Below are 26,024 nucleotides of genomic sequence, written 5' to 3' on the forward strand. Positions count from 1 at the left end.
TTTTTGAACACATAGAATGCTTGGATACCATTGGCGAGATGACTGTAACCATATTTATGGCGGTTTGACTGAGACGATCTATATGACATTTTAAACGTATATTGTTGACAACAATAAGGATACTTTGTTTGTACCGATATTATTGACTTTTTGGTTGCGTCTAATTATTTGAATACCCTGAGTGTCTCTAATTATTTGACGCTGACTGTACATACATGGGGACAGATAGCGGTAAGCGACTTTGTTTTATACTATGTAATCACTGGATAGCAGAACTACAAATGTCCAGCCCCGTAAATCAAAATGGATATAAATTGACACTATATGAAGTTATTAATACTTGTTATATTTACATTTCAAGAACTACTAACTTGGAGAACAATATGTTATGTACAAGCTCTGTAATTAAACAAACTCCACACAGGACAACACAAGACAGCATTGTTGAAGACCGACCTCTGAGAAACATAACCTTTATTGTAGTTGAACGGCCCAAGAATATGTTTAAAATTATATTTATAAATAACTAAAATACCTTTACCATTTAATGCTTATGTAGTTTTTATACTAACACTATTTTTACATGCCAGTGACGCAGGTTTGGTCATGTTACGACTATCATTAGTCATGGTCATTTTATATACAGCCCTGAGATATGACATTTGCGGGTGGGTAAAAGATAGGTCCGTCATGTCAAGGAGAAATGCCAAGCCTATGTGGCATATAATTTCTTAGTAGATTAACCTTTGTTTTAGAATTTAATCTTACCATTTGAAGGAACTTGGTTTAATGGATAAGGGTTCCAAAACAATATAAAGGGTAGAAAATATTTGTGCTCAAGGTTGGTGGACTATGTGGAAGGTGGTTACTGGATATTTCTAACATTGCTAATGTCTAATACCGTTGGAGCCTACCTACCAAAAGATGGTTCATACGGTGCTTCGTAGAAGGTAACAGTTGTTATTAACGTAGTATGAATCCGCTTTTAAACAATAATAGAGTATTTAAGGTTTTTCACTGAATCGAAATTTTTATGGTCACAAATATCCTCAGTTATTTTATTAGTGGGTTTAAAGATAGTTCAAATGATGCAGAAGAAATCAAGCCACGTATTCGTTTTATGCAACAAATAAGCTGGCCAGGTAAGTCGATATCTCTTGGCATGGAACTGATTTTATCAATATGTTTTTATTATTAAAAAAATACATAATATATCGAGAATACGCATAGGTCTCTTATTATTATGTTGGTTGATAGCAAGCCATAGAACAAGTTCTATTATATGCATATCGTCGAAAACGCTTTCAAAGAATACGACTATTTTCAAGTTAGTTGACTGACTAAGCACTTTTTGTTAAACGATGGTTATATTTCTCCAACCTCATATCCGCTAGGAAATGTCATGCACAGGTTACGGATAATCTTTTACTACGTCAAATAGGTGATCTGTAATATAGCGGAAATGGAATTTGAAAGTTATTAAACCGTGCGATTGGCAAATGTATTTTAATTTGAGGTCCGCGATGTTTAATTTACTAGATATTTATATTATTATTCTTTTAATTGATACAATAAAAAGGGTTCTTGCCACAATTGACGTTCTTGTTCTTCCTTGCGTTATGCTGAAAAGAGATCTGATGGTTTTACACTGGTTCCCTCGAAATGAAGACGGGAAATAGTGTGACACTACCCACGTTGACACACAGACACTGTCTTATGTCAGGGAAAGTTTTAAGAGCCAGAGCTACGATGAAAATTCCTGAAGTGATAAAAACAATCCTCTCCTTTTTATTTATGTCTATATTCCATATGTACTTGACAACCTTTTATTAAAAGAATAACACTTCATCTTATTCTCTCGTCTAAAGCCTCTGTTTTTTTTTAAAACATTAAAAAGGCTTTAGCAGAATTATATACGAAAAAATAAATATATAAAGTCCTATTGAATAATCATAATTACTTTACAAAACAGTCCGTTCTGGTTCTGGGTGAGTATTTTAAGTGTAAGTAGTTTATTAGTAATAGAATTCATCGCAACCTTGAACGTAAATGACACTTAACAGGGGATTTAATTTTTCTCTGAAGCCACTAATGTTCCTAATCTCTGAATGCCGAATTCGTGTATTGTTTAACATTTACTTTATCTCATTGTTTAGTCAGTACAGTAATTCATTTTATTTCATTTGTTTTTTTTTTTTTATCAATCTACCTAGGATTAAAAAAACATAAAATTGATTGGTCCTTTTTCAGACAATAGTTGGAATCATAAATAGCTGGTAATAATGGAATAAACAAGCTACGCAGTAGTTATTGTATAAATTAACAAACACCATTACATGTCCTGAACTCTGAAATATTGTTAAAAAATATATATTCAAACATGATTTTTAAAACAGAAAAAAAGCAATAAAAAGTAGTAATTAACTAAATACACCAGTTTATATTATGTAAAACTTAGATCAAAAATGTTAAATAACTCTGATAGATGCAGCTTTAAGTGTTTCTATATTAGCACACTAGATATTAAAATTATATTTGGTAGTACTTACCTACTCAAAATTTGAAAATTTTCAGAATCGATAGTACGAGAAAAATAAATACCAGACTATGGTAAACGAACGGATAAGCAAACTGACGCGCTCTAAGGTCAGCCAATAATGTTTCCTTTTTTAAATGTATATTACTATGGTAATTACTTCACTTTTTAATATGTGTATGTTTATGTTGAATCTGAATTAAAACCAGTACCAACCTACTGATTGAATTAAATTTAATACATTGTGTATAATGATTATATACACATTGCATACAATTTGGTTTATTTAATGTAATTTTACTTTCAGTACAGGAAAAGCTAATTGAAATAAAAAAATAGATCTCGTCTGCTCTACTTGTATATAAAATCGGAAAATATATCATTACCACTTTTTTTAAATGGACCTGTGTCATGTATCTTAAACATTTTAATTAAGTAAGTTACTTTAAACAATTTAAGTCAATAACAAATTAGATTTTTTTAAAAATATATTATTATGATTTTCTAATTTGAAATAAAAAAAACTTAAGGGTAATTCAATATTCAAAAGTATAATCGAAATAATATTTTGTCAACATTTATTAAGTATTTGTCTTGAAGAAATTACTTTTTTTTATTAATTTTTCGAATTTTCCTTAACTACTTACCCAGGAATAAAAGAACCATTCGATTGGGACATATAACTCTGTCTTTCTCGTCCACTAACGTCCACCCACATTTTTTAAAACTTTGTGTATAAGTACTTTATTTCCGTAAACAATTCATAGCGGAGTTCGCGGCGTTTACCCGCTAAGAGATGTTTGTCGTGACTAGAATGTTAACAAATAAAAGCGCTTACAAGCTAAGCTAAGGGCATGCGTTAAAAGTTTGCGCACGCATGAGAAGCTTTAAAAGTTCTTAATTCACAGAAATAAATTACTTATTACGGTACACTTTGAAGATTGTAAAATTTTCCTCACAGTAAAGTGTAATCTTATATAATTTAAAAGTATTCAGATTAATAAGTGAAAAAGTAAAGCAAAATCTGACCTACAATATAGTACGGTATATATATTTACAGGCGCACATTAATCAAAAGACAATCTCATTATTCATTATATATTTTGATGTCTTGAAAACGTTTACGTGAAATAAAAAAAACGTAAAGATGAAATCCTACGTATACAGATTCTAATAAAATAATATTGTACATTGTAAAATTTACCTTTAAATATTTTTTTTATGTTATCTGTGAAAGCCGATTACAATATTATATTTTGAAGTATGTTCCGTTGACAGTTGAATGAACTTTGCCAATATTATCTGTGAAAAGGATTGTTGTGAGTCAGTCTGCCCATCGGCGTTTTACGTTTTCTTGGGAATTCCGCCGTTTAGTGTTTTTGAAGATTAATGCAAAGTATGAAAAATGGCTATAAATTTAGAAAAACATAAACAAGACCTCATTGCGGCGTGGAAAGATGTTTTGGATGAGAAATCAGAGACGAATTGGTAAGAACCAGCAACGATACGGCGACCTAGTTGTTAGTGAAATTAAATAAACATCCCATAATAAAATATACGGATGTAATGTTATTACGTGGCATAATTAATAATTATCGAGCGTACAGTATTTATACAATAGCCAACTTTCTACTTTTAACTAATACATTTGTTCTTATTAGTCACGCGTATCTCCTGCCTTCCCTGGTATCGAATTATCTTTAGTTATTTTATGAATATATAATATTATTTATTATGCACATTTCAGTAACTATAATATAGAGATTAGTTAAAAAATTGTGTCTAGATAACATGGATATATAAAATATTAGATATACAACATTTATTATATACTTAATAGATATGTAATTTAAGTGTTTTAGTTGTTGTATCATATATTCACTAATTACCATGATAACAAATATTATACTTATCAGAAGGTGTATCAAAATTCAATTGATTGATAATATATATTAATCATATAATGCATATTTTTTCTGAAATATAAATAAACAAATTTATATCTAGTTCTTACCAGTTATTGCTTTTTTTATTATAAGTAATTTATATTTATGAAAGTTAATATCATATAATGTAATTGCTTCTGATAATAATCATTATATTTTACTAGTGTATAATATTTTCAAGAGTATAGTTTATTCATGCCAATATTTTTTCATTTTATTCTTTATTTATATGTCATAATGATGTATCATATTTAAAAATGTGCCATATTATATGTATTTAACTATTAATTTATAATCAGAGTTGTTTCAGTAATTTATAGTTTAACAGTGATCATACTAATTTTATTATTGTATATGATACTAAAGTGCTTTCTAGTTATCGAATTATATGTTATTAATAAAATATTATTTATTGAATAAAAAGTATTATCCCTCAGTGACCTTCTGTAAGTAAATGAATATTAAAAACTAAATAAATATATCTAAATATTTAATTTTATAACGAACTATCCAATTTAAGCTCTGAAAAGCCTTTGACAATATACTAAATATTATTAGCATGCCAAAAAATATAGAAATTTTCAATTTATTTGTAAATATTCTAAAAGAGATAATGTGAGCAACACATCATTGTATTTCCTGTCATTTGAGGGAAGCATTTCTCATCCTTATTTATCACCTGGTTATCTTAAATGCAAGAATGAATAAGCAAGCGTGTTCTATCCTGGGCTGTAATAGTAAATTTTACCAGGTATAATTGTGGTCAGGTAGTCGTCAACAAAACAATAACCTGAATATCTAAAAATTGTGTTATTTTTGTATATAGACAATTAAAAAAATCAATGAATTTTATCCCTTTTAGATCATAATTGAGAATATGTATAATATATACTTGAATTAATCAAGTAACAAAACCACATGTGATACCCATATTATAGCCTAACACAGTAATTTGTTATCAATAGACAACAGTAATACATTTTTTTTGTTTTTTTTTTTCAGGGCATTATTTGGCTATGATGGCATGTCAAATGACCTAAAATTTGTCAGCAAAGGTGACGGTGGTCTTACAGAACTCATTGACGACTTCAACAGTGGGAAAATACAATATGCATTTTTAAAAGTCGATCTCCCCGACGGTAGCATATCTAAATATGTTCTTATCAACTGGCAGGCAAGTAGATAAGATAAGGATTCTAAGATGTTTTCATTGTAATATGTTCTACAAGTACGTAATAGATAAAAACAGTGATTAGTAAAGTAATACTTGTAAGTGTTCTAACTCGTAGGCCGATGATTTCTTGAAGATGAGGTTGCTAAGTCCATCTCATTATTCCAAGGTTGGATGCTTATGAAAATATTTTCGTCACTCACTTGTTTTTCCTTCTTAAATAATAAGACACTGAAAATGAAAAATAAAAGCATAAAAAATGTTGTTAGAAAAGTATAAATAAAAAAAAAATTATAACCTAACATGATCTATTAAAAAAAAACAGTGTCGTTAGTAAACCATTGATAGCCTAGAAATTTCTAAAGATATTACAACTAGTCGGTAAAGACGACTATCGGGCCGCTTTAGTCGACAAGTATTCGGAAAAGTGCCGACTAACTGGCTCTTTTACTATATGTTAGTAATTGTGTCAAAAGAATTTTACAATTGGTAAAAAAATGATCCATAGGTGAGCCTTCTTTTAACTTTAACAATTTATTTACACAAAAGAAAGTATTTTAACCGATAAAGTAATAAATAATTTTGTGTTGGGGTTTGAAGGGTGAGTGCCAGTGTAACTACAGGCACAAAGGACATAGCATCTTAGTTCCCAAGGTTGTTGGCGCATTGACGATGTAAGGAATAGTTAATATTTCTTACAGCGTCAGTGTCTATGGGTGATGGTGACCACTTACCATCAGGTGGCCCATATGCTCGTCCGCCAACTTATTCCACAATAAAAATATTGGTCGGTATCTGTAAAACTGACTAATCGGTTAGTCGGCCTAAGTAGTACTCAGCACATCTCAAGAAATCACTCATCTGTCAGATCAAACGTATACAAGAAATTGTTTTTAAATAAACGAATAAAAAAAATCATATACCACAAACCATTCGTTCTTCCAATATTTTTAAACCATAGACATAAATGAGTAAAGATAAACCGTAAGCATACGTAATCCAGTATTAACAGGTTTTAATTAATATACCTTTATTTATTTTACAATAATATTCCACTTAAGGACTTACATCCACTTTAATTGTCCTTCCAAAGTACATAATATAAGAGCTTCATTGCCATTTTTTCACAAATCCATACTAAATATCATAGATTATTCCAGTAAAGTAAAGTAACAGCCAGTAAATTACCCACTGCTGGGCTAAGGCCTCCTCTTCCATTAAGGAGAGGGTTTGGAGCATATTCCACCACGCTGTTCCAATGCGGGTTAGTGGAATGCACGTGTGGCAGAATTACGATGAAATTAGACACATGCAGGTTTCCTCACAATGTAATCCTTCACCGAAGATTTTTCCAGCTTTCCATCAATCATATCGCGATAATCAATAGTTGTTGTCATGTCAAATGTTGATTATTTGCCTTTCGTACCTGGTGACTGAAACAGACTTTACAAAGTATTCATAATAATCTATGTATATACATATATTATAAATGTGACAGTAGCTCTGTATACGGCTCTTTCACTACCAAACCGCTGAACCGAATTTGATGAAATTTGGTATGAAGCAAATTTTAACATACAATGAAGGACATACGCTACTTTTTTTGCCTAACACATGACAACCAAACCCCTATATAGCGAGCGAAGCCGCGTGCGATAGCTAGTCTATCATACGTGTTTTTTTATATAATGGGAGATTATTTGGCAGGGCGAGGGTGCTCCGACAGTCCGTAAAGGTACTTGCGCGAATCACATCAAACATATAGCCCAGTTCTTCACCGGTTTCCACATGACCATGCACGCGAGGACTGAGGACGATCTAGAAGAGAGAATCATTCTAGAGAAGCTGGCCAAGGCTGGATCGGCGTTTAACTTTAAGTCTAGCAGGCATGAGGAGCTACCACCGAGCGGCCCGGTCGGCACCACGTACCATAAAGTTAATCCAGGTGAGGCAAAAATTTATACGAAAAACTTTATATTGGGCATAAGCATATTATTCGATACAAGATTTTATAGATGATAAAAAAACGTGGAGCTAATATCTGTTGACTGACGCAGGATATATTAATTTAAATAATTGTATTTAACTAACATGACTTTGTATGTTTGAATGTTAAAAAAGAATAACTACTGAGTTTCTTAGCGGTTCTTCTCGGTAGAATCTACTTTCCGAACCGGTGGTGGTTTCACTTAATTGGAAAATGACGATTCAAAAGTGCTTGTAAAAGCCTGCTTGAATAAAGTTTATTTTATTTGATTTTATTTGGGGAGAAGTTTAATCATTACATAGTATAAAACAAAGTCTTATAGCTGGTCCTATGTATGCTTAGATCTTTAAAATTACGTAACCGATTCAGTAGTAAATTTAGTATCAGCATTGCATTCATACGATGCCGGAGTGGGTCGCAATAAAACTCAGTAACAGCCTATAAATTTCCCACTGCTGGGCTAAGGCCTTCTCTCCCACTAAGGAGAGGGTTTTGGAATATATTTCCCCACGCTATTCCAATGTGGCAGAATTTCGATAAAATTAGACACGTACAGGTTTCCTCACGATTGTTTCCTTCACCGTCGTACACGTGATGAATTATAAGCACGTATTAAGCACATATATAAAGTGGTGCTTGCCTGAGATTGAACCCGAAATAATCGATTAAGATGCACGCGTTGTAATCACTGGGCCATCTCTACTAAAAAAATTCAGATTAAGATAAAATAATTTAGTAGTATGAATTAAATTGCGTATACAAGAAATCGAGTCTTGAGTTCTTGCGGCTGGAGCCATCATCATCATCCTCCTGCCCTTATCCCAATTTTATTCGGGGTCGGCGCAGCATGTCTTCTCCTTCCATACTTCTCTGTCAGACGTCTCTCACAAGTAATGTTCTTTCTAACCATATCGTCTTTCACACAATCCATCCATCGTTTCCTTGGTCGTCCTCTACCTCTATATCCATCCACATCCATGCTCAAGGCCTTCCTCACAATATGCTCGGCTGGAGACAAACCTGTGAATACAATAAGGTCAAGCTTACCATATTGAAGTATCGTCATCGGAGCACTAACTTGTGAAATTTCAATTTCAAAAATACGAAATTGAAGAAAATAACGTACTTTCTAAGATTTGACCCAAACAAACATTCCGAGTTAAAAGCTTGTAAAACAGTTTCATTATACAAGACTAATCCTCTTACGAGTGCTTATTCCAGTTGCTCGAAGTTAATTTTTGATATTTTGTAAATATGTGTGGGTGTAACTGCATGTGTGTATAATCTACTATTATAATCCAGCCAATCGCCATACAGCATTAGGATGTTATTACCATATGTATTCCACATAAGTCAAAGAAAGTTAAATAAAATTCGAAACGTAATATATAACTAAAATTATGACACTGGATATACACATTACACACAGTTAATATATTTACAAACTAAAAAGTGAGAGTAAAATATGACGCTGCTTTCAAATCTCGAATAATTTCTTTATCACATTTTCTAGTCTAATTTTCGTATGATACACAAATTCTACAAAAAATATATTTAACGACACTGGTAATTACAAATGACGGTTAAATTAATTACGATTTTTTATTTACCGTCAAATACGTAACTATAAACCGATTTATCAACTGAACAACTCGTGATGATTGCCCGGGTTTGAATTTACAACTATTCAATATATCAGACGAAAGATAAAAAAGTATTCAATAAACATAAGTTCACCAATTTGGTATTCATAATAAACATTATTAATAAACATCGAAACGAAAATATAAAAACACAATAGGATAATATGGCCGTTCTATTTAGATATAACTCTGCCTTTCTATTTTAAAGTTAAATATGATTAGTTAACAATATAGACGCCTATTGTTTACCATTACGGGAATAACAATGCTATGACCACACATGTGTTGATGCATTGTGTGCTAATCGAGAATGTAAACATTTCACCAATCCAACAACATTAGTGGCCGAGACTCGGTGGATTGAGGCTAGACTGATATAATTCGTCCGTTGAAATGACAAACGTGTTGTCATCTCCACGATACGAGGTTATACTGTCGAGGAAAGTGGCTGAGGAAATTAAGAAAAGAAAAAGAAGTCTTCGAAGAGGTTGGATATATAGGAACTCATTTATTTTAAAACTCATACCTTTAATTATTATTAATCATTCATGTATATATTTGAAGGATATTTTTTTTGTCGACGGTAGTGTTTTTTGTTTGTGATAATAATAATTTTTAAATGTCTTAAGTATATGAATGTCGTACTTTCTGTGTTCGAAATTTAAATATTTCCAATTCAGTTTTTTAACGTGATTTTATTTTCTGCTAGTATTTTTTACGTAAAAATCGAAATACAATGTAAAGATATCGGATTTTCCGGTGCAGAATAACAAAATTATTTAAAAAAGCTTTAATAATTTTACTCGGTGCCAGGGCAAGGTGCAAGCTCGTCTGGGTATGTACCACCCACTCATTATATATTCTACCGCCTAAAAGCAGTACTCAGTATTATTGCGTTCCGGTTTGAAGGCTGAGCCAGACTAAAGCTACCACTATGTACTCCGGAAAGTAGATTGTACCGAGAATAACTGGCAAGAAACCCAGTAGTTACTCTTTTTCAACACTTAAAAATACAAAGTCATGTTAGTTAAAAACAATTATATATGTATGTAATATCTCCTACCGGAAGTCAACAGGTATTAATTCCATGCTTTTTTTATCAATGTATAGAGTATACATTAATAGTATTTCTGCGATATAAACATCTTAACATTATTTCCTTATTAAAAAATGTTAATTAAAGAGATCAGTTATCCCTGCTGGAGTCTTTAGAAAACTAGCAGCTAGCTAGAAGTGAAGCTAGCTAAGAATAGTTGCTAAGAGATGAATTAATAGCTGTTTCGTTAATGGTCGTCCCGAGTATACATATCCCACAATCCGATTTAGAACCGGGATTATTGACATCACTAAACTGGGTTGAATATAGATATGTTATGTAAAGCCGTCTCAAACTATGCTGACGCCCTTGGGCACATACGAATTTGGCCTTTTTCTAGGTATTTACTAAAACAATGAAACACTTTTTAATTTTGAAAATTCATCAATCATCTCCCATGTAGAAATATGTGGATATATGAAATATGTAATGAGTCGAGATGGCCCAGTGGTTAGAACGCGTGCATCTTAACCGATGATTGCGGGTTCAAACCCAGGCAAGCACCGCTGATTCAAGTGCTTAATTTGTCTTTATAATTCGTCTCGTGCTCAGCGGTGAAGGAAAACATCGCGAGGAAACCAGCATGTGACAAATTTCATAGAAATTAATAAGAAATTAATAAGAAAGAAACAGTGAGCTGAAATTAATAAGATCAACAACAACAAATCATGAATGTGGAGAATAGTGCCAATAACGTCAGCAGAACTTATCACTAGATTCTCGTTCGTGATACACCGTCGCAATATTCCTTCATTGGAAAAATCTATGTGTTAAATATATTGAAACTGTTTTACTTTTGCTAAGAAGTGATATAGTTAAAAAATAGACTCTCCTAAGATTTCAAATTAATCTCTATTTCAGTTCAAGAAATAAATTCCAAAGAGAGGGACCAGTTTTGGTTAAAAGAAGAACAAGAGGAGAAGAAACGAGTTGAGGCTGAAAGGAAAAGGAGAGAAGAGGTCGGCATTCATACATTACTATTATTTTATATTCAATTTCTTTTGGTGACCATTTTGCTAGATATATCGTTTCAAATAAATGTTAAATTCGATTTTACTATAACGGGAAGAGGTGACTATAAGATGGGCCATAGCAAATCTCATCCCATTTGCTTTTCAAAAAGTAAAACATTAAATATGTTATTGATTTTAATGATGCAAAATCGTTTTAGTTCTCAATTTAAAATGTTCTTGATGAAGTTTAACATAGTTTCATTATGTTATTACAGGAGAAGAAGAAATCTGAAGAGGACGTCAAAAGACGGGACGCGTTAGAGGCGGCCAAGAGAGCGACCGCTGAACAACAGAAGTAAATTAAATTTTCAATGGATTCTTTTTTTATCTTTAATCTTGCTCTGGTGTGAACTTGTGGTGTGTTGCTAACAGGGCGGGCGCGGGGGGCGCGGGCCTGGGGGGTGCGGGGGGTGCGGGGGCGGAGGCCCTGCGGCGCCAGCGCTCTCTGGAGGCGCGCCAGCTCATCGGAGCGTCCACGGCCGCTGCGCGGAAGCTGTTCCAGCAGAACCTCGCTCAGGGACAGATCTCCAACAGGTCAGCAACCCCCCCCACTTCTTACCCTCAGTGACCAAGGACTCTTTGCCAAAATAAGTCTGAACGGGATCTTGATATTGATGGTGGATTTTAAACAGACTGAAAAGTTGTAGTCTGAGGAATAGGCAATCAGTGTGTATTATAAGTTTCAAAATGGTTGTTTACTAACGAAAGTTAAAAGTAATACTTTATTTATTCAAAAATCCATAAATAAAAATGCATTTTTTCAAACGTTTGTCACGTGACACAAGACGCTCCGGATTGGCCGGGCTTATAATGATGTCACTTTCTTGTTAACCTTATTTTTCTATTATATGTACCACAGATTAAAATACAAGAAAGTGACGTCACAGACTCCATTGCAACGCCATATTGTGCAAGTAGCATTTTTGCGCGCTATTAAAATATGGAATTTTTAAGATGATATTTTTCAGTAAATATATACTAGAAATAAAAAAATCAACTTTTACTGGGATCCTTAACTTCTACTAAATAATATAAAATGGATTTTAAAAACCAGTCAAATAGCCTATTAGTGTTGATATTATGAGATTGATAAATTTCGCTGCAAATATAAACTCGTTTACTTATTTAGTTTGTTTAAAATATTTCAGATCCAATTCGATACCGGAGAAGCCAGTTCGCAGTTCGGTTATAGCGCAGCGAATAAACACATTCTCCCAAAACACATCGCAGCCCGCCTCCCCGATTCACCCGAAAACCCTCCCCGCACCCGTGACCACCAGTCCCGAAGCTCCCATCGAATCCAGTAAGCCCGTCCCTATGACCGAGGAGGAAACGATCCAGGCACTCCTCGCCGAGGAGCCTCAGGATCAAATGAAAACGAGTCCGCTGAAGAACATAGACAAAATAAAGATGAGTCTCGAGAGTCCGTCGCAGATACAGTACGAACCGATAATCGATCCGGCGGATTTGAGTCCCAGTACGGAGAACGAATCCGGGTCGTTCAGTGCGGTAGCCTACTCGGAGTACCAGGAGAACAGCAAGGATACCGGTCTGAAGTACCAGGAGAACAGCAAGGATACCGGTCTGAAGTACCAGGAGAACATCAAGGATACGGGTCTGAAGCAGAGCGAGGCGATGATTAAGCAGAATATTCTAGAAAACGACATGTTCGACGCGTCGTACTCCAGTTCGAACGAGAACGACGACGACGACAGCGATAATAAGTTCAGTACGATAAAGCGTTCGCCCTACAGCAAGAACGTCGACGAGCGCGAACTCAGCCGCCAGAACACGGTCATCGAGAACGTCAACTACAAGAAGGAGAATGGTACCACCACGCTGGACGGTGAGATTACTGTCCGATATAGTTTTTTATTGGACAACCTTTATATGTGCCAATTTTCAAAATGGCATCATACCAAATTAAATCAAAAAGCGATTAGCTTTTTACACGTATACTCACATTTATAATAATAGTATAAAGCATATGATAAAACATAAATATGCAATATAATAATAACATGAGTCGAGATGGCCCAGTGGTTAGAACGCGTGCATCTTAACCGATGATTGCGGATTCAAACCCAAGCAAGCACCGCTGATTCATGTGCTTAATTTGTCTTTATAATTCATCTCGTACTCGGCGGTGAAGGAAAACATCGTGAGGAAACCTGCATGTGACAAATTTCATAGAAATTCTGCCACATGTGTGTTCCACCAACCCGCATTGGAACAGCGTGGTGGAATATGTTCCAAAACCTTCTCCTCTAAGGGAGAGGAGGCCTTTAGCCCAGCAGTGGGAATTTACAGGCTGTTGTTGTTGTATGCAATAATGGTTAAATATAGAAAATTAGTATAGACAAAATTTCTTTGTAAGTCTCTATCAAGTATTTGGAAAATAGCAAGTGTTAGTAACCTAACCTCCCAAGTATTTGATAAAGGTGTTTTATAGCTGTTAAAAAATGTTTCAACATGAAATTTCTAAAGTGATTTCCATTTTCAGATGTCTCTCCCGAGGGTATGGATGAGGAGAGCACCATATACGAGGATCTGGATGATGACCCTGGACTTACCGCGCGGGCCCTTTACGACTATCAAGCAGGTAACTCGGATTATATCCATATACATATTAAATACGTCGCAAGCAAACCTCACATCCCCACTCCCAGAAGGATACAATGTAAAATTAGGATATTTTATGTGTATCCATGCTGTAATCATGGTTTTAATTCATTTATAATGAGGCAAAATATCCCTTACAATATTTAAATCTATCCATAGACAGTAGACAGCTAAGAAATATTTGTTCACACTGCTAATGATACTTTTAAGTTACATTTCAAATAAAGTAATCAAAATTAAAATAACATCCAAAATCAAAAGCATTTCTAATTTTATAATCTTTTTGCCCTAGATTTTATTACATATTATGCATTTTTTTTATAATAACTAATAATGGTTACGCTTTAGTTGTAAATAATTAATGAATGAATTAAATATATTTGATTACATTGCCGTAAAATTTGATTTAAAAAAAGTCATTTCTGTTTTTTTATTTACAATTTTATAACTAGTGCGCACTGGTAACTTTTGTCACGGTGACTGTTTCGTCACTCTAGTCGAGTCCGTGAATATGTATGGAGGTGCGCGCACTTTACGACGTGACAATAGGCTATTTGACTGGTTTTTAAAATCCATTTTATATTGTTTAGTATAGGTTAAGGAACCCAGTAAAAGTAGATTTTTTTATTTCTAGTACATATTTGCCGAAAAATATCATATTAAAAATTCCATATTTAAATAACGCGCGAAAATGCTACTTGGACAATATGGCGATGCAATCGGGTCGGTGACGTAACTTTGCTGTATTTTAATCTGTGGTATATATAGTAGAAAAGCAAGGTTTACAACAAAGTGACTTCATCATAAGCCCGGCCAATCAGGAGCGTATTGTGTCACGTGACAAACGTTTGAAAAAATGCATTTTTATTTATTGATTTTTGAATAAATTAAGTATTATTTTCAAGTTTCGTTAGTAAATAACCATTTTTAAACTCATAATATACACTGATTACAATAATTCACAATTTATTTTTCGCATTGTCAAATAGCCTATTGGGTGACATTTGTGTCTGCATCTGTACATATTCACGGATTTGACAAGAGTGACGAAACAGTCACCGTGACATAAGTTACCAGTGCGCGCTAGTGCTTACGGTGACATATATAATCCGAGGCAGACTAGTAGAATAAGCTCCTCGTTTCCTGTATATCTATTATTGTGACGTTCGTTCGCAGCGGACGAGTCGGAGATAACGTTCGACCCGGGCGACATCATCACGCACATCGAGCAGATCGACGCGGGCTGGTGGCAGGGCCTCGGCCCGCAAGGCCTCTTCGGCCTCTTCCCCGCCAACTACGTCGAGCTGCTGCCCTGCGCGCCGCGCTAGCCGCGCACGCGCACACACACACACACACACACACACACACACACACACACACACACACACACACACACACACACACACAGCACACACACACACACAGCACACACACCTGACCTCAACACTATACTTCAGATGTGACACCTATTATCAAGTGTGGTCATCGCATAACCACTATACTTAACTGACTTCATCATTAAAACAGTTAGACTCGATGCGACTAGTACTGTAATCAACCGGGTCGAAAGGTTTTTGATTGAAAATCTATTCAGACGTTTAGTTATATTCAAGACGCTTTTATGGCAGTTATTAGATCGCAGATTCCGTAGATGATCGATTTTTTAAATATGTAAGATGAAATCGAACAAATAAAGTTTACAAATTTTTGTCATTTGTAAAGACAAATGTGACAGGTTTCTTTATGAATTAAACAATTACTTGTGTACTTTTAACGCTCATGTACTGACGATAGTTTGGAAGATATTCGGCCTAAGAATAGGCCGTCTCCGCCGAAATCGTATTGCTTTATGCTTATTAGCTGCGAATAATCTTTTTATAGTAGACTTTTTTTATTTAATAATAATAATTAATTGATCTCTTTTGGATTATCGTTCGTTTATTGTTCTATGCTTAATATTGCATTTATAAACTTACTTATATCAATGTTAGTCATTCTTGAAAGCATTTTTATTAATTTACACATTTAAGTATTACATTAATATTTATCTTAAATGTTTTTAAAAGTCTTAAAGTGCATCTTAGAGAAAAACTTTTAACAGTCGTTAAAAATCTTTCTCGTTTTAATGAGTTGTGAATTTAATTTTACATTATTGTAAGTTTTTTCTTTTATCAAATTAGTGATTGAAAGTTTTAGTTAGTCGTTTAAAAGTATTATTTATTCAACTAAATTTAGAATTGATAAATTCCTATGTGACTCATTTTTGATAAATATGATTTTTATTTTGTAAAAAATATTGTTTTCGGTATGAATACTTTAAAATTTTATTTTTAGTTACTTATTGTAAGTTTATTTCAATATATAAGTTTAAATAATTCAGTATATACATATATGTTGAATATATGTATCAGTTTTCAATTATAAAATTGACTGCCGTTATTATATATTAATATAATAATAGATTAATATGTTGAATTATAAAAAAAGCTTGTGTTTAATCCTAGCTTTAGTCAAATTAATTATTAAACATCTTAATTCATTAAACATTTATTAAAATTATATTTCATTAAGTTTCATATATTCTTTGTTCTACACAAGACATGATAATATTAAATCATTTGATTTTATTGTAAAGACCATATTATTTAACCTAGTAACATATTGTTCATACTTAGACATATTTAGGCAATTAACTTAATACCCTCGAAATTGTGTCTTAGTAGTGCCAAAGTCATTTTTACCCAATTTTGTACCATTTTGTATGAAAATTTATGTAATCATATAATTGGCGATATTAATCCCTGTTATTGTCATTAGGATAGTATTTTGTAAGTTTTATATGGTTCAGTCACAAAGTATAGCGATAAAATACACATTAATTTCGATGTATGATTAATTTTATTTTTTTAAACAACTCGTCACAAAATGTAACATTTAAAGACTCATGGCGATTTCAGTCACAATTTTACACGTTTGCGTATTTACTATGACTAATAAAATTATTAGATTTCAAAATAAAATCTTCGGAATATGGAACAGAAAGTATGTCGATAGGTTTTGTCGTTTTACTCATTATAATAGATATGTAGTGCAATCTATTAACATAATTGTTTAATACTTACATAGAACCGCAAATAGAATATCCTTTTTGGGTATATTTATAAGATTATTATTATTGTTTTAATAAATCCATAGCTTTACATGTAGAATTTTATTAACACATTTAGCTTTCGAAATAATCATAATATTTTCTCTCAATATGTACATATGTTTATTTTTCTTACAGATTTTTGGGTCATTACCTACGAAATATTTTGTATAAGGTTTGCTATTATCAAGTAATTTTATATCTATCAATGTAGGTGCAATTCAAGTTATTTACTGAGCTTCGCTTGAGAATAGGTGAAGTTTGAATGATTTATCAGTAACATTTAAGCTAAGTGCCTAAATCTATTGTGTTTTTAAAATAACTGACAAAGTATTTTGTGAATGTGACACACAAACATATATAAGTTTAAAAAATATTTTTTTCGATGTATAAAGACTTTATGTTGATTGTTTTATTTTTTAAATAATCTTTTGTGAAATTTTATGCAATATTATCATGATTCAAAATGAAATGTTTATAAACTTATGCTTTAATTTTCATGAGGTCTAAAGTGGCGCTTCTAGATGATAAGTTCAGACGAGAAGTGTTTTAAGATTTAATTTGATTGTGACATTTTAGTAATTAATAATGATAACATCGGTCAGATAAAAATAATTAATTATGTATTGTTTTTTAATGATTTGACAAGGAAGCCATATGATAAACGATGTATAAATCTTGTAATATTCCCACAATATGTACCTATGTAATTACGATGTATGTATGTGTATGGTGCTCCGTTGTATTGTATAGGGTGTACATTCGTATCCTATTTTCGAATAAACAAGTCCTAGATAATTAAATAATTTTATTTCACTGCCTCATTTAGTTTGGAACATATTCCACCACGCTGTTCCAATGCGGGTTGGTGGAATGCACATGTGGCAGAATTTCTATGAAATTTGTCACATGCAGGTTTCCTCACGATGTTTTCCTCCGCCGCTGAGCACGAGATGAATTATAAAGACAAATTAAGCACATGAAACAGCGGTGCTTACTGGGTTTGAACCCGCAATCATCGGTTAAGCTGCACGCGTTCTAACCACTAGACCATCTCGACTCTAGATCAAACCCGGTACATTTAACATAGGTATGCAGCCCATAAAACAATTCCACGATTTATATAAATTATAATAATTATATTTTCATTTATAGAAATTAAAAATACACCAATTCGTTTTAAAAATGTTTATTTATAATTGATTTTAAACTTATCCTGAAGTTTTTAAATAATAAGTAACAAATATTTATTGCATAATATCAGAGAAGACACCATGCTTTGGTAATGATATTTTGTTAACTACATCGGGAACAACCTGGAACAAATGCATTATTACTAGTTTATATTCCAGCTGATATTATTTTAATGAATTAACTTGTCAAGATACCATTAATATATATGAAACAATAACAAGAGTTAAATTGTCATTGTGGTATTAAAATATTAATAGCATACCTTTGATTTAAATTAAAGAAATATAATCGATGAAATATTTATATAATTGACCCTGCGCACAAGATTTCTTATTTGGTATCTATAATCTTAAAGGGTAATTATTAGTTAAAGAGGGATGGGAAAGAGGGCGAGAGTGAGGGCCTGATCCTTTTTCTATGCACCGGGGCCCTTTCTCACCTAGCTACGCCACTGACCAGGTTGTCAAACATTGATGAAAGAAAACTGCATTATGAACGTTACAAAAGCGAACTCACCTTAACACGTATTTCTCTCGGCATGAATTCGTGGAAGAAATTGTAAAATTCGAAGTGTGTTTTTACAATGTTGAGTCGCGCCATCTCTTTCTTGAGCGTGTCGACGGCCTGCTCGCTCGGACCGCGCCGAGCCTCGCGAGTGAACGCGTACAACAACTCCACCAAGCGTTCTGCGCGCACACGAGCTTTGTAGTCGTATCTGAAATTGTTTCAGATAAAATTAAAATCAAAAACTCTTAAGATATTTTAAAATTGATCAAAATTAATAATACTTATAGTCAATGATATGTTTTTAGTACAGACAAATGTTACCAAGTAATAATACTTATAGTCAATGATATGTAATACTTGATGGTAGGGCTTTGTGCAAGCCCGTCTGGGTAGGTACCACCCACTCATCAGTTATTCTACCGCCAAATAACAGTACTCAGTATTGTTGTGTTCCGGTTTGAAGGGTGAGTGAGCCAGTGTAACTACAGGCACAAGGGACAGCGTCTTAGTTCCCAAGGTTGGTGGCACATTGACGATGTAAGGAATAGTTAGTATTTTTTTACAGCGTCATTGTCTATGGGTGATGGTGACCACTTACCAACAGGTGGGCCATATGCTCGTCTGCCAACCTATACAAAAAAAAAATGTTTTTAGTACAGACAAATGTTACCAAGTAATAGTAGTAGTAAATTATATGCAGTTATTTTTCATTTCATTAAAATTATTCATTAAGAAAGAATGATGTATAAAATATTTCTATCTTATGCTTACTTTGGTTCCAATTTATTTTCTAAGAACTTATACAGCCTTTTCGTGATCCACGATGCATTGCTCGGTTGAAACCTCTTTGGTGGTTTATACTTCATATCTTCTAATACTTCTGAAGGTAACATGTTTAATGGAATAAGTGAGGATTTTGTTTGTTTCGGTTTTGGCTTATTTTGAGCTGGTTTCATGCGTCTAGCTGGTATCAGAGGCATTTTGAATGAATTGAATGTGTCTCTTGTTGGAACTTTCAGAGAGGCACGGACTTCATCTTCCTGTAAATAATGCATAAAAGTCATAATAATATAAGATTATATTGGGCCAATTCTAAATATGTAATTTAAATTTTAAAATTTATAATTTGGTAAGAATGAATTTATTGTAATAATAGAGTTTTAATAAGGTCAAAACATACCATTTTTCGTTTTTTCTGCAAATTTTCTTGTTTAATCTTCTGTAAATACAATTCTAAGGTGGTCTGTCTCGTCCGCGCCGATATTTCGTGGTCTGAAGCTTCCTCGACTGTCTCATCAACATGCATGGGTTCTGTCTCTTGATAGGAATCAAATGCAGGCAGTTCTGTTGAATTAGCTTGAGGTACTTTCGTGTTGTCTGCTAAAACTTCGTTAAAGTTAGTGTTTCGTTTAGCTGATTTTTCCATAACTAAAGCTCGCAACGACTTTCTGGGCGTAAAATCTTTTCCCATAGTCAATCGAATTGTTTTGCGAGTTGTTCTATGCGAATCCCAACCCGAGCCTTCCGCGCTAGAATCCCTTGTGCCATCCGTTAGTCCCGTACTTTCCCTAACCGGAGCTAAGCTTGGTCTTATATTCAAATTTTTGATTATACTTTTTGTTTTTCTAATACTCGTATTGCGACCTTTGGCCATGAAAGATTCCATTTCGCTCATTTTGTCATGTAAGATTGCTTCAGGCGAATTAACAATAGTCACGTTTTTCTTTCTATGCCTTCCTGTTGTGTCGTGATCATCTGAGTCATCAGGAACAATTTCATCTTCAGCTACTTCATCATTTACCATGTCACTTTGTTCTTGCCCAGACTCCATTAGCTCCTCTTGCACATTTTCACTCTGAGACAAATTACTTTCATTTTGTACATTATCATCTGATTCCTCATTGTCACTCTCTTCTGGATTTTCAGTTTCGTTTAGTTCTTCTGTTTCACTTTCATTTTCGTCTTCATGAGTCTCCATTTCTTCAGTATGTTGTTCTTCAGTTTCGTTGTGATCAACTTCATCTTCCTCTTCATCTTCAGCTTCATCGCTATCATTCTGTACATCGTTATGAGTTTGATCAGTTTCTACTTCTTCCTCGGCATCTAATTCTTCATTCTCCGATTTATCGCTGTCATTCAGTTCATCACTAGGAGTTTCATTAGTCTCTAACTGTTCTTCGGCCACTATGGATTCTTCCTGTTCAGATTCATCACTATCATTTTGCTCATCATTAAGAGTTTCATTTGTTTGTACCTCTTCTTCGGCTTCTACAGAATCCTCGTTTTCCGATTCTTCTTGATCATTTTGTTCATCATTAAGAGTTTCATTAATCTGTGCCTCTTCTTCGGCTTCTATAGATTCTGGATTTTCAGATCTATCGCTATCATTTTCCCCTTCGTTGAGAGATCTATTAGCTTCTACTTCTTCTTCTAAGGATTCTTCTTGTTCAGATCTATCGCTTTCATTTTGCTCTTCGTTGAGAGATGTATCTACCTCATCCTCTCTAGATTTTTCAGGTCTATATTGATCGCTATTATTTTGCTCATCTGTAAGAGATTGATTAGTCTCTACCTCTATTTCAGCTTCTTTAGATTTTTCATTTTTACTATCGTGTTTATTTTCAGTTTGCATTTTATTATCATTACAGGTATTTTTACTCTTGTTGTTTTGTTCTTCTTCTTTTTCTAGTCTTTCAGGCTTGTCTAATATCTCACAGTCTGCTTCTACTACTTTCTTGGAACTGTTTTTAGCTTTTTGATAATCATTTCCATCTATATTGTCTTGTTCATCTCCACCTTTTAATTTCTCATTTTTGTCATGTTTTTCGTCGTCATCTCCAGTTTTTTCGGTCTGAAATTCTTTTAAAGTTGTGTTTCTAACATCATTATCCTCTTCCATTAGTTGATTATTACTTTCATTTTTATTCATATTATTGGTTTTGTTGACATTTTCGGATGGATTAACTTGTTCATCATCATTTTCATACTCTAAAGTGAAATTTAAATCATCATCATCGTCAGGAACATGTTCTGTTGATATATTTTGTATTTCATTGCCTATCAAGTCTGTTTCCATCTTATTTTTAATTTCTTGTTTATGTTTATTACCGCTTTCATGTACCAAATCTGAAACACTTTGGCTAGATTTAAGTATATTTTTCGATTTATTGTTTATTTTTGAAACTTCCTTTTCATTGGAAGTGCTTTCTCTCATTGATTTGCTTTTATTCCTTGTGAGTCTGACATTATTTGAATTATTGACAATTTGATAATTTTCTACAATACACTCATCATTATTAATTTTTGATGTTAAACTCATATTTCCTTCTTTTAATTTCGATTTTGATGAATTTTTAGATTTATTCTTTGATTTTATTGACATGTTGGACTGTCTAGTTTTATTCACTGTGCTATTGATATTAGTGGTTTCCGATTCCTTCGCCTCAGACAATTTGCTTAATTTAGCTCGCTTCACTGGTGTTGTACCGGCTTCTTCAAGTTGATTTTCGACCATTGTCGAGGATGGAAGGAGTTTCCATTCGTCCATTTCAAGATCGATACTGGATGTTGGAGAATGAGCTACACCCCGCGAAGCCGAGCTTTCACGGCGTTTCTGTGCCATGTTCTTTTGAAATCCAAACACTTTTGGTTGTATGTCCGGAATTTCGTCTTCACTTTCGGACACAATGAAGTCAGCAAACATATTCTTTCGTTTAGTACCGGGACGATTACCAAAAAGGTTTCGGACTTGCCCCTTTACCTCTGCTGTTGGCATTTCTTTCGTTTTATTAACCGATTTTGAGGATAAGTTTAACAAGGCAGCAGGAAAGGCAGGCTTTGTTCTTGGTCTAGGAGCTTGATTGAATAAATTTTTCGGTGCAATTTTAATTTCTTTTTCATCAACATGGCTCTTTTGGAGTTTGGCTAATGTTTCTCTATTGTCAATGATATGTCCAAATTTCTTTTGAGCTTGTTTTTCTTTTTGTGTGAATAGTTTTCTTTGTGGAATAACTATACTGTTAATCGATTCCCCATCACTACTTTCTGGTAAATCTATAGAGTAATTCTTCTTTTCTTGACTGAAATAAAATTAAATAAACTATCAATTGTGTGCATTGCCTACATTTTATATTAAAATTCAGACCAAATAAACCATACAGTTAATTGATAATTCGAAGGTTCCTATTTGGTAGAAAAGACAATTTTAAGACAAAACTAAGTAAGAGTGACTAAATACTATATTTACTTTATTATGAGTTGTGCTTAGCAATAATACTGTCCAATTTTAGAGAAATTTGACTGCCATTGTTAAGAAAAATTTGATTAGCAGGTACTGGAAATATTCTTATTCTTAAGAGGTTTCTAGAAAGAGCGGGAAATATTTTGTCTATGTAAACAATGTAAAAATGATTTACCTCAAAATTTCAACATCAAATTCATCTGCAACATTATTGACCTCGGGAATGTCTCTATTTTCTAAAACATCCATCACATCTCTGGAATTCTCGCCCAGCTTTTTCCACCAACTTTTACCTAAAAATAATTTATGTATTTTATTTTACAAGTTTTATTTTATTGCTAACTTACTTATTAGTCAATTCAGAAAGCCACAGCCCTCTTGAATTCTTAACAGAAAGTAAATTATACATTTATAAAAAAACTACTTCGGTTTTTATTCCACTGATAAATACTACATGTGTTTAAATAGCAAAACCTTACATGTTACAAGATAATCCCGGAGTATAATATAACAACTGATTTTAAAAGATATATTTAAAAAAGTATTTATGTATTATTAATGGAAAATCAGTCAAATATATAATTTTATAAGCATATATTTTACATATAGAAAGCAAGAGAATGCAGAAAATAACAGAATTTATTATCTCAAGTAATTAAGTAAATAATCTGCATGATTTAAAATAACAATATCTTGATTCGGAAAGGCCTTTGTACAGATGCAAATTTAACATGGAACATTGAAATGGTCTGTATTACTGTTAATATACATCATATTGTTATAAACACACACACAACATGGTGTGACACAATTTTAATTTAATTTAAAAGCAGGATTCTTTTATAAATATATCAAATACTGTCTTGAGATACTAAAGAGAAACTTATAAGCCAGCATATCTAGCAGTGGATGAAGTGAATATAACATTATCAACAACTTACGACCAGGGATTTCAATATCTGTTTCATCATTTAACACAGATTGTCTGTTTGCAATGGGTGTCAATTTGAAGGAGTCTGATATTAGAGTCGTCAGACGTAATGATGTGTTAGATTTAGCAGAACACACACTGCGGCTACGTCGTGAAGTCCGTGTATGAGGTGTTGTTACACCCTGTGAGCGAGCTGGTGACACTTTACTTGAGCTAGGCATTTTAGTTCCTGAAAAATAGACATTATGGTTGAATACTGTTATTTATGCAGAAATTGAAAAGAAAAATTGTCAAATATCTAGTTCATTATGGACATTTTTAGGTAAAACATAGAAAAATAATATTACAATACAGCACAAACTAAACTAAATAAGAATATAACAAAAAGTTTTACACATTCATGTTGTTAATTAATATTCACAAAGACAAATATATTTAAAACCTCAGATCTAACTTCGTCAAAACAAACAATGATAATTATTGTTTTTCAACATACTTTATTTCAAAATATTCAAATACTATAATGGCTTTCTGAATTATGTTAAAAACTATCTTTGTTAAGCTTGACAAAGCTCCATGACAAACATTATACACACAAGAATAATTCCGAGACAATTTAGAAATCATAAAATATAAGTAAATTAAGTACTTACAAATTGTATTAATAAAATATCACTCGCTTACATTAATAGATTAAAACTAACTTATATTTTCAAATTACTATAGAAATAACCCAATTCGAACATTCTGTTATGAAACAAACTTATATTAGAAGTAAAACAAAACAAAGTTTAAAATATTAAAACTGACACTAGTAGACATATTCAACGGTTTCTTTGGCAGCTTCGAACTTTAATATTAAAACGTTTCGTTTCACGTTTTAAAATTGTTATTAAGACAAATATTATAATAATATTAATTTTTCCTAAAAAAATAGTGTGTTTATTTTATTCATTTAAAATTAAATAATTATATTCTTAATCATACTCTTAGTTTTTGTGAGTAGAAAAATTTAACAAAATATGGAATATTGCCACAGGTAAAAAATTAAACAGCGTCTAACTTATTGTATTCATGAACTAGAATTTAACCTCATAAATAATCATTAAAATGGAATTCGTTAATTTTACCAAAAAAATGCTTCAATAATTCAAAGTTTTTGCTTTCACTATAATATATTAAAAATTATGTCTATTATGATTTATGTTGGACCAAACAATGAAAACTGATAAGATACTATATCAGTTTATAAATTCGGTCTTTTCAACGGCTTAGCAGGAGTAGTACCTGCTATTTATATTTTTACCAATTTTATTTTTCTAAGATATTTCGACATGAGTCGGCAGCAACTTTAACGCATGCCTATATAATGAAAAACTATTCATGGACAGTATACAATAATGGCTTTTGCAAATTTTGTTTTATACCTAAATCTTTGAACTTTGTATGAAAAGCAGATTTATGTCAAATAGAGTATGCAGCTATTTAAAAAAAAATCTTTTAAAAATTTCTAAATATACCTGGTGTCTGACGGAAAAATGATGACGCTAGAATAAATCAGTTATACAGACTTTACCAGCAAGTTATCTATTTGTAAACGCGGTAATATTAAACTAAATAACAGCCTGACGCAATTTAAATATTTATTTACCACCTTGGCAAAAGTCAAAATTGTATATTGTGGTTAAATATAATTTAATGTAATATTTTACGTATATGTTACCGTAAGATTACAAAATTCACACAGGACAGATTGTAATCTCACGGTTTAACTTCGATACATTACAATATAACGAAAAATAATACGTTTAATTGCAATCATATTTCACAGTTCACAATATTTCGACAATCACAATCTATCTCGTCAGATTGAAATCTAACCAATTTTGTAATCTTACGGTGACATATATGTATGTTACAGTTGCTGCTGTGTCAATGTCTAAACTAAATTCACAGAGAGTACAGCAACAGACTAGACCTCTATCTATTA

General features: G+C 32.6%; 3 protein-coding genes across 3 annotated transcripts in view; 1 reads left to right on the forward strand and 2 right to left on the reverse strand.

Annotated features, from left to right (window-relative positions):
* The window catches only part of LOC124536517 (protein FAM166B-like), a 30,003-nt gene extending 26,667 nt beyond the window's left edge, over positions 1–3,336 (reverse strand). Inside the window, exon 1 of the mRNA XM_047113072.1 lies at positions 3,184–3,336. Coding sequence (XP_046969028.1) covers positions 3,184–3,254 — 71 coding nt within the window. The 5' untranslated portion in view covers positions 3,255–3,336. The remainder of the gene's footprint in view (positions 1–3,183) is intronic.
* Positions 3,337–3,826: 490 nt separating this feature from the next.
* LOC124536177 (drebrin-like protein B) lies at positions 3,827–15,530 on the forward strand. The gene is made up of 9 exons (XM_047112654.1): positions 3,827–4,024; positions 5,485–5,656; positions 7,361–7,598; positions 11,241–11,338; positions 11,608–11,687; positions 11,765–11,926; positions 12,541–13,238; positions 13,896–13,994; positions 15,191–15,530. The coding sequence occupies exons 1-9, from the start codon at positions 3,942–3,944 to the stop codon at positions 15,340–15,342; spliced, it is 1,782 nt and encodes a 593-aa protein (XP_046968610.1). The 5' UTR covers positions 3,827–3,941; the 3' UTR covers positions 15,343–15,530.
* Positions 15,531–18,349: 2,819 nt separating this feature from the next.
* On the reverse strand, positions 18,350–24,862 carry LOC124536447 (uncharacterized protein DDB_G0283697-like). The gene is made up of 7 exons (XM_047112991.1): positions 24,688–24,862; positions 24,045–24,263; positions 23,279–23,396; positions 20,044–22,942; positions 19,635–19,903; positions 18,873–19,071; positions 18,350–18,478 (listed from the first exon to the last, which is right to left on the reverse strand). The coding sequence occupies exons 2-7, from the start codon at positions 24,253–24,255 to the stop codon at positions 18,410–18,412; spliced, it is 3,765 nt and encodes a 1,254-aa protein (XP_046968947.1). The 5' UTR covers positions 24,256–24,263; positions 24,688–24,862; the 3' UTR covers positions 18,350–18,409.
* Between the last annotated feature and the right edge of the window lie 1,162 nt (positions 24,863–26,024).

Source organism: Vanessa cardui, chromosome 16 (genome assembly GCF_905220365.1).
Source record: "Vanessa cardui chromosome 16, ilVanCard2.1, whole genome shotgun sequence".
In the NCBI taxonomy this organism is placed as follows: domain Eukaryota; kingdom Metazoa; phylum Arthropoda; class Insecta; order Lepidoptera; family Nymphalidae; genus Vanessa; species Vanessa cardui.

Coding starts and splice junctions, on each gene's coding strand:
- LOC124536177 (XM_047112654.1), top strand. CDS start 3,942: ATGGCTATAAATTTAGAAAAACATAAACAAGACCTCATTGCGGCGTGG. Junction 5,657..7,360: donor ATGTTCTTATCAACTGGCAG/GCAAGTAGATAA, acceptor ATTATTTGGCAG/GGCGAGGGTGCTCCGACAGT. Junction 11,339..11,607: donor AAAGGAAAAGGAGAGAAGAG/GTCGGCATTCAT, acceptor ATGTTATTACAG/GAGAAGAAGAAATCTGAAGA.
- LOC124536447 (XM_047112991.1), bottom strand. CDS start 24,255: ATGCCTAGCTCAAGTAAAGTGTCACCAGCTCGCTCACAGGGTGTAACA. Junction 19,072..19,634: donor GAAAATAAATTGGAACCAAA/GTAAGCATAAGA, acceptor AAACAATTTCAG/ATACGACTACAAAGCTCGTG. Junction 18,479..18,872: donor CGAGAGAAATACGTGTTAAG/GTGAGTTCGCTT, acceptor CATTTGTTCCAG/GTTGTTCCCGATGTAGTTAA.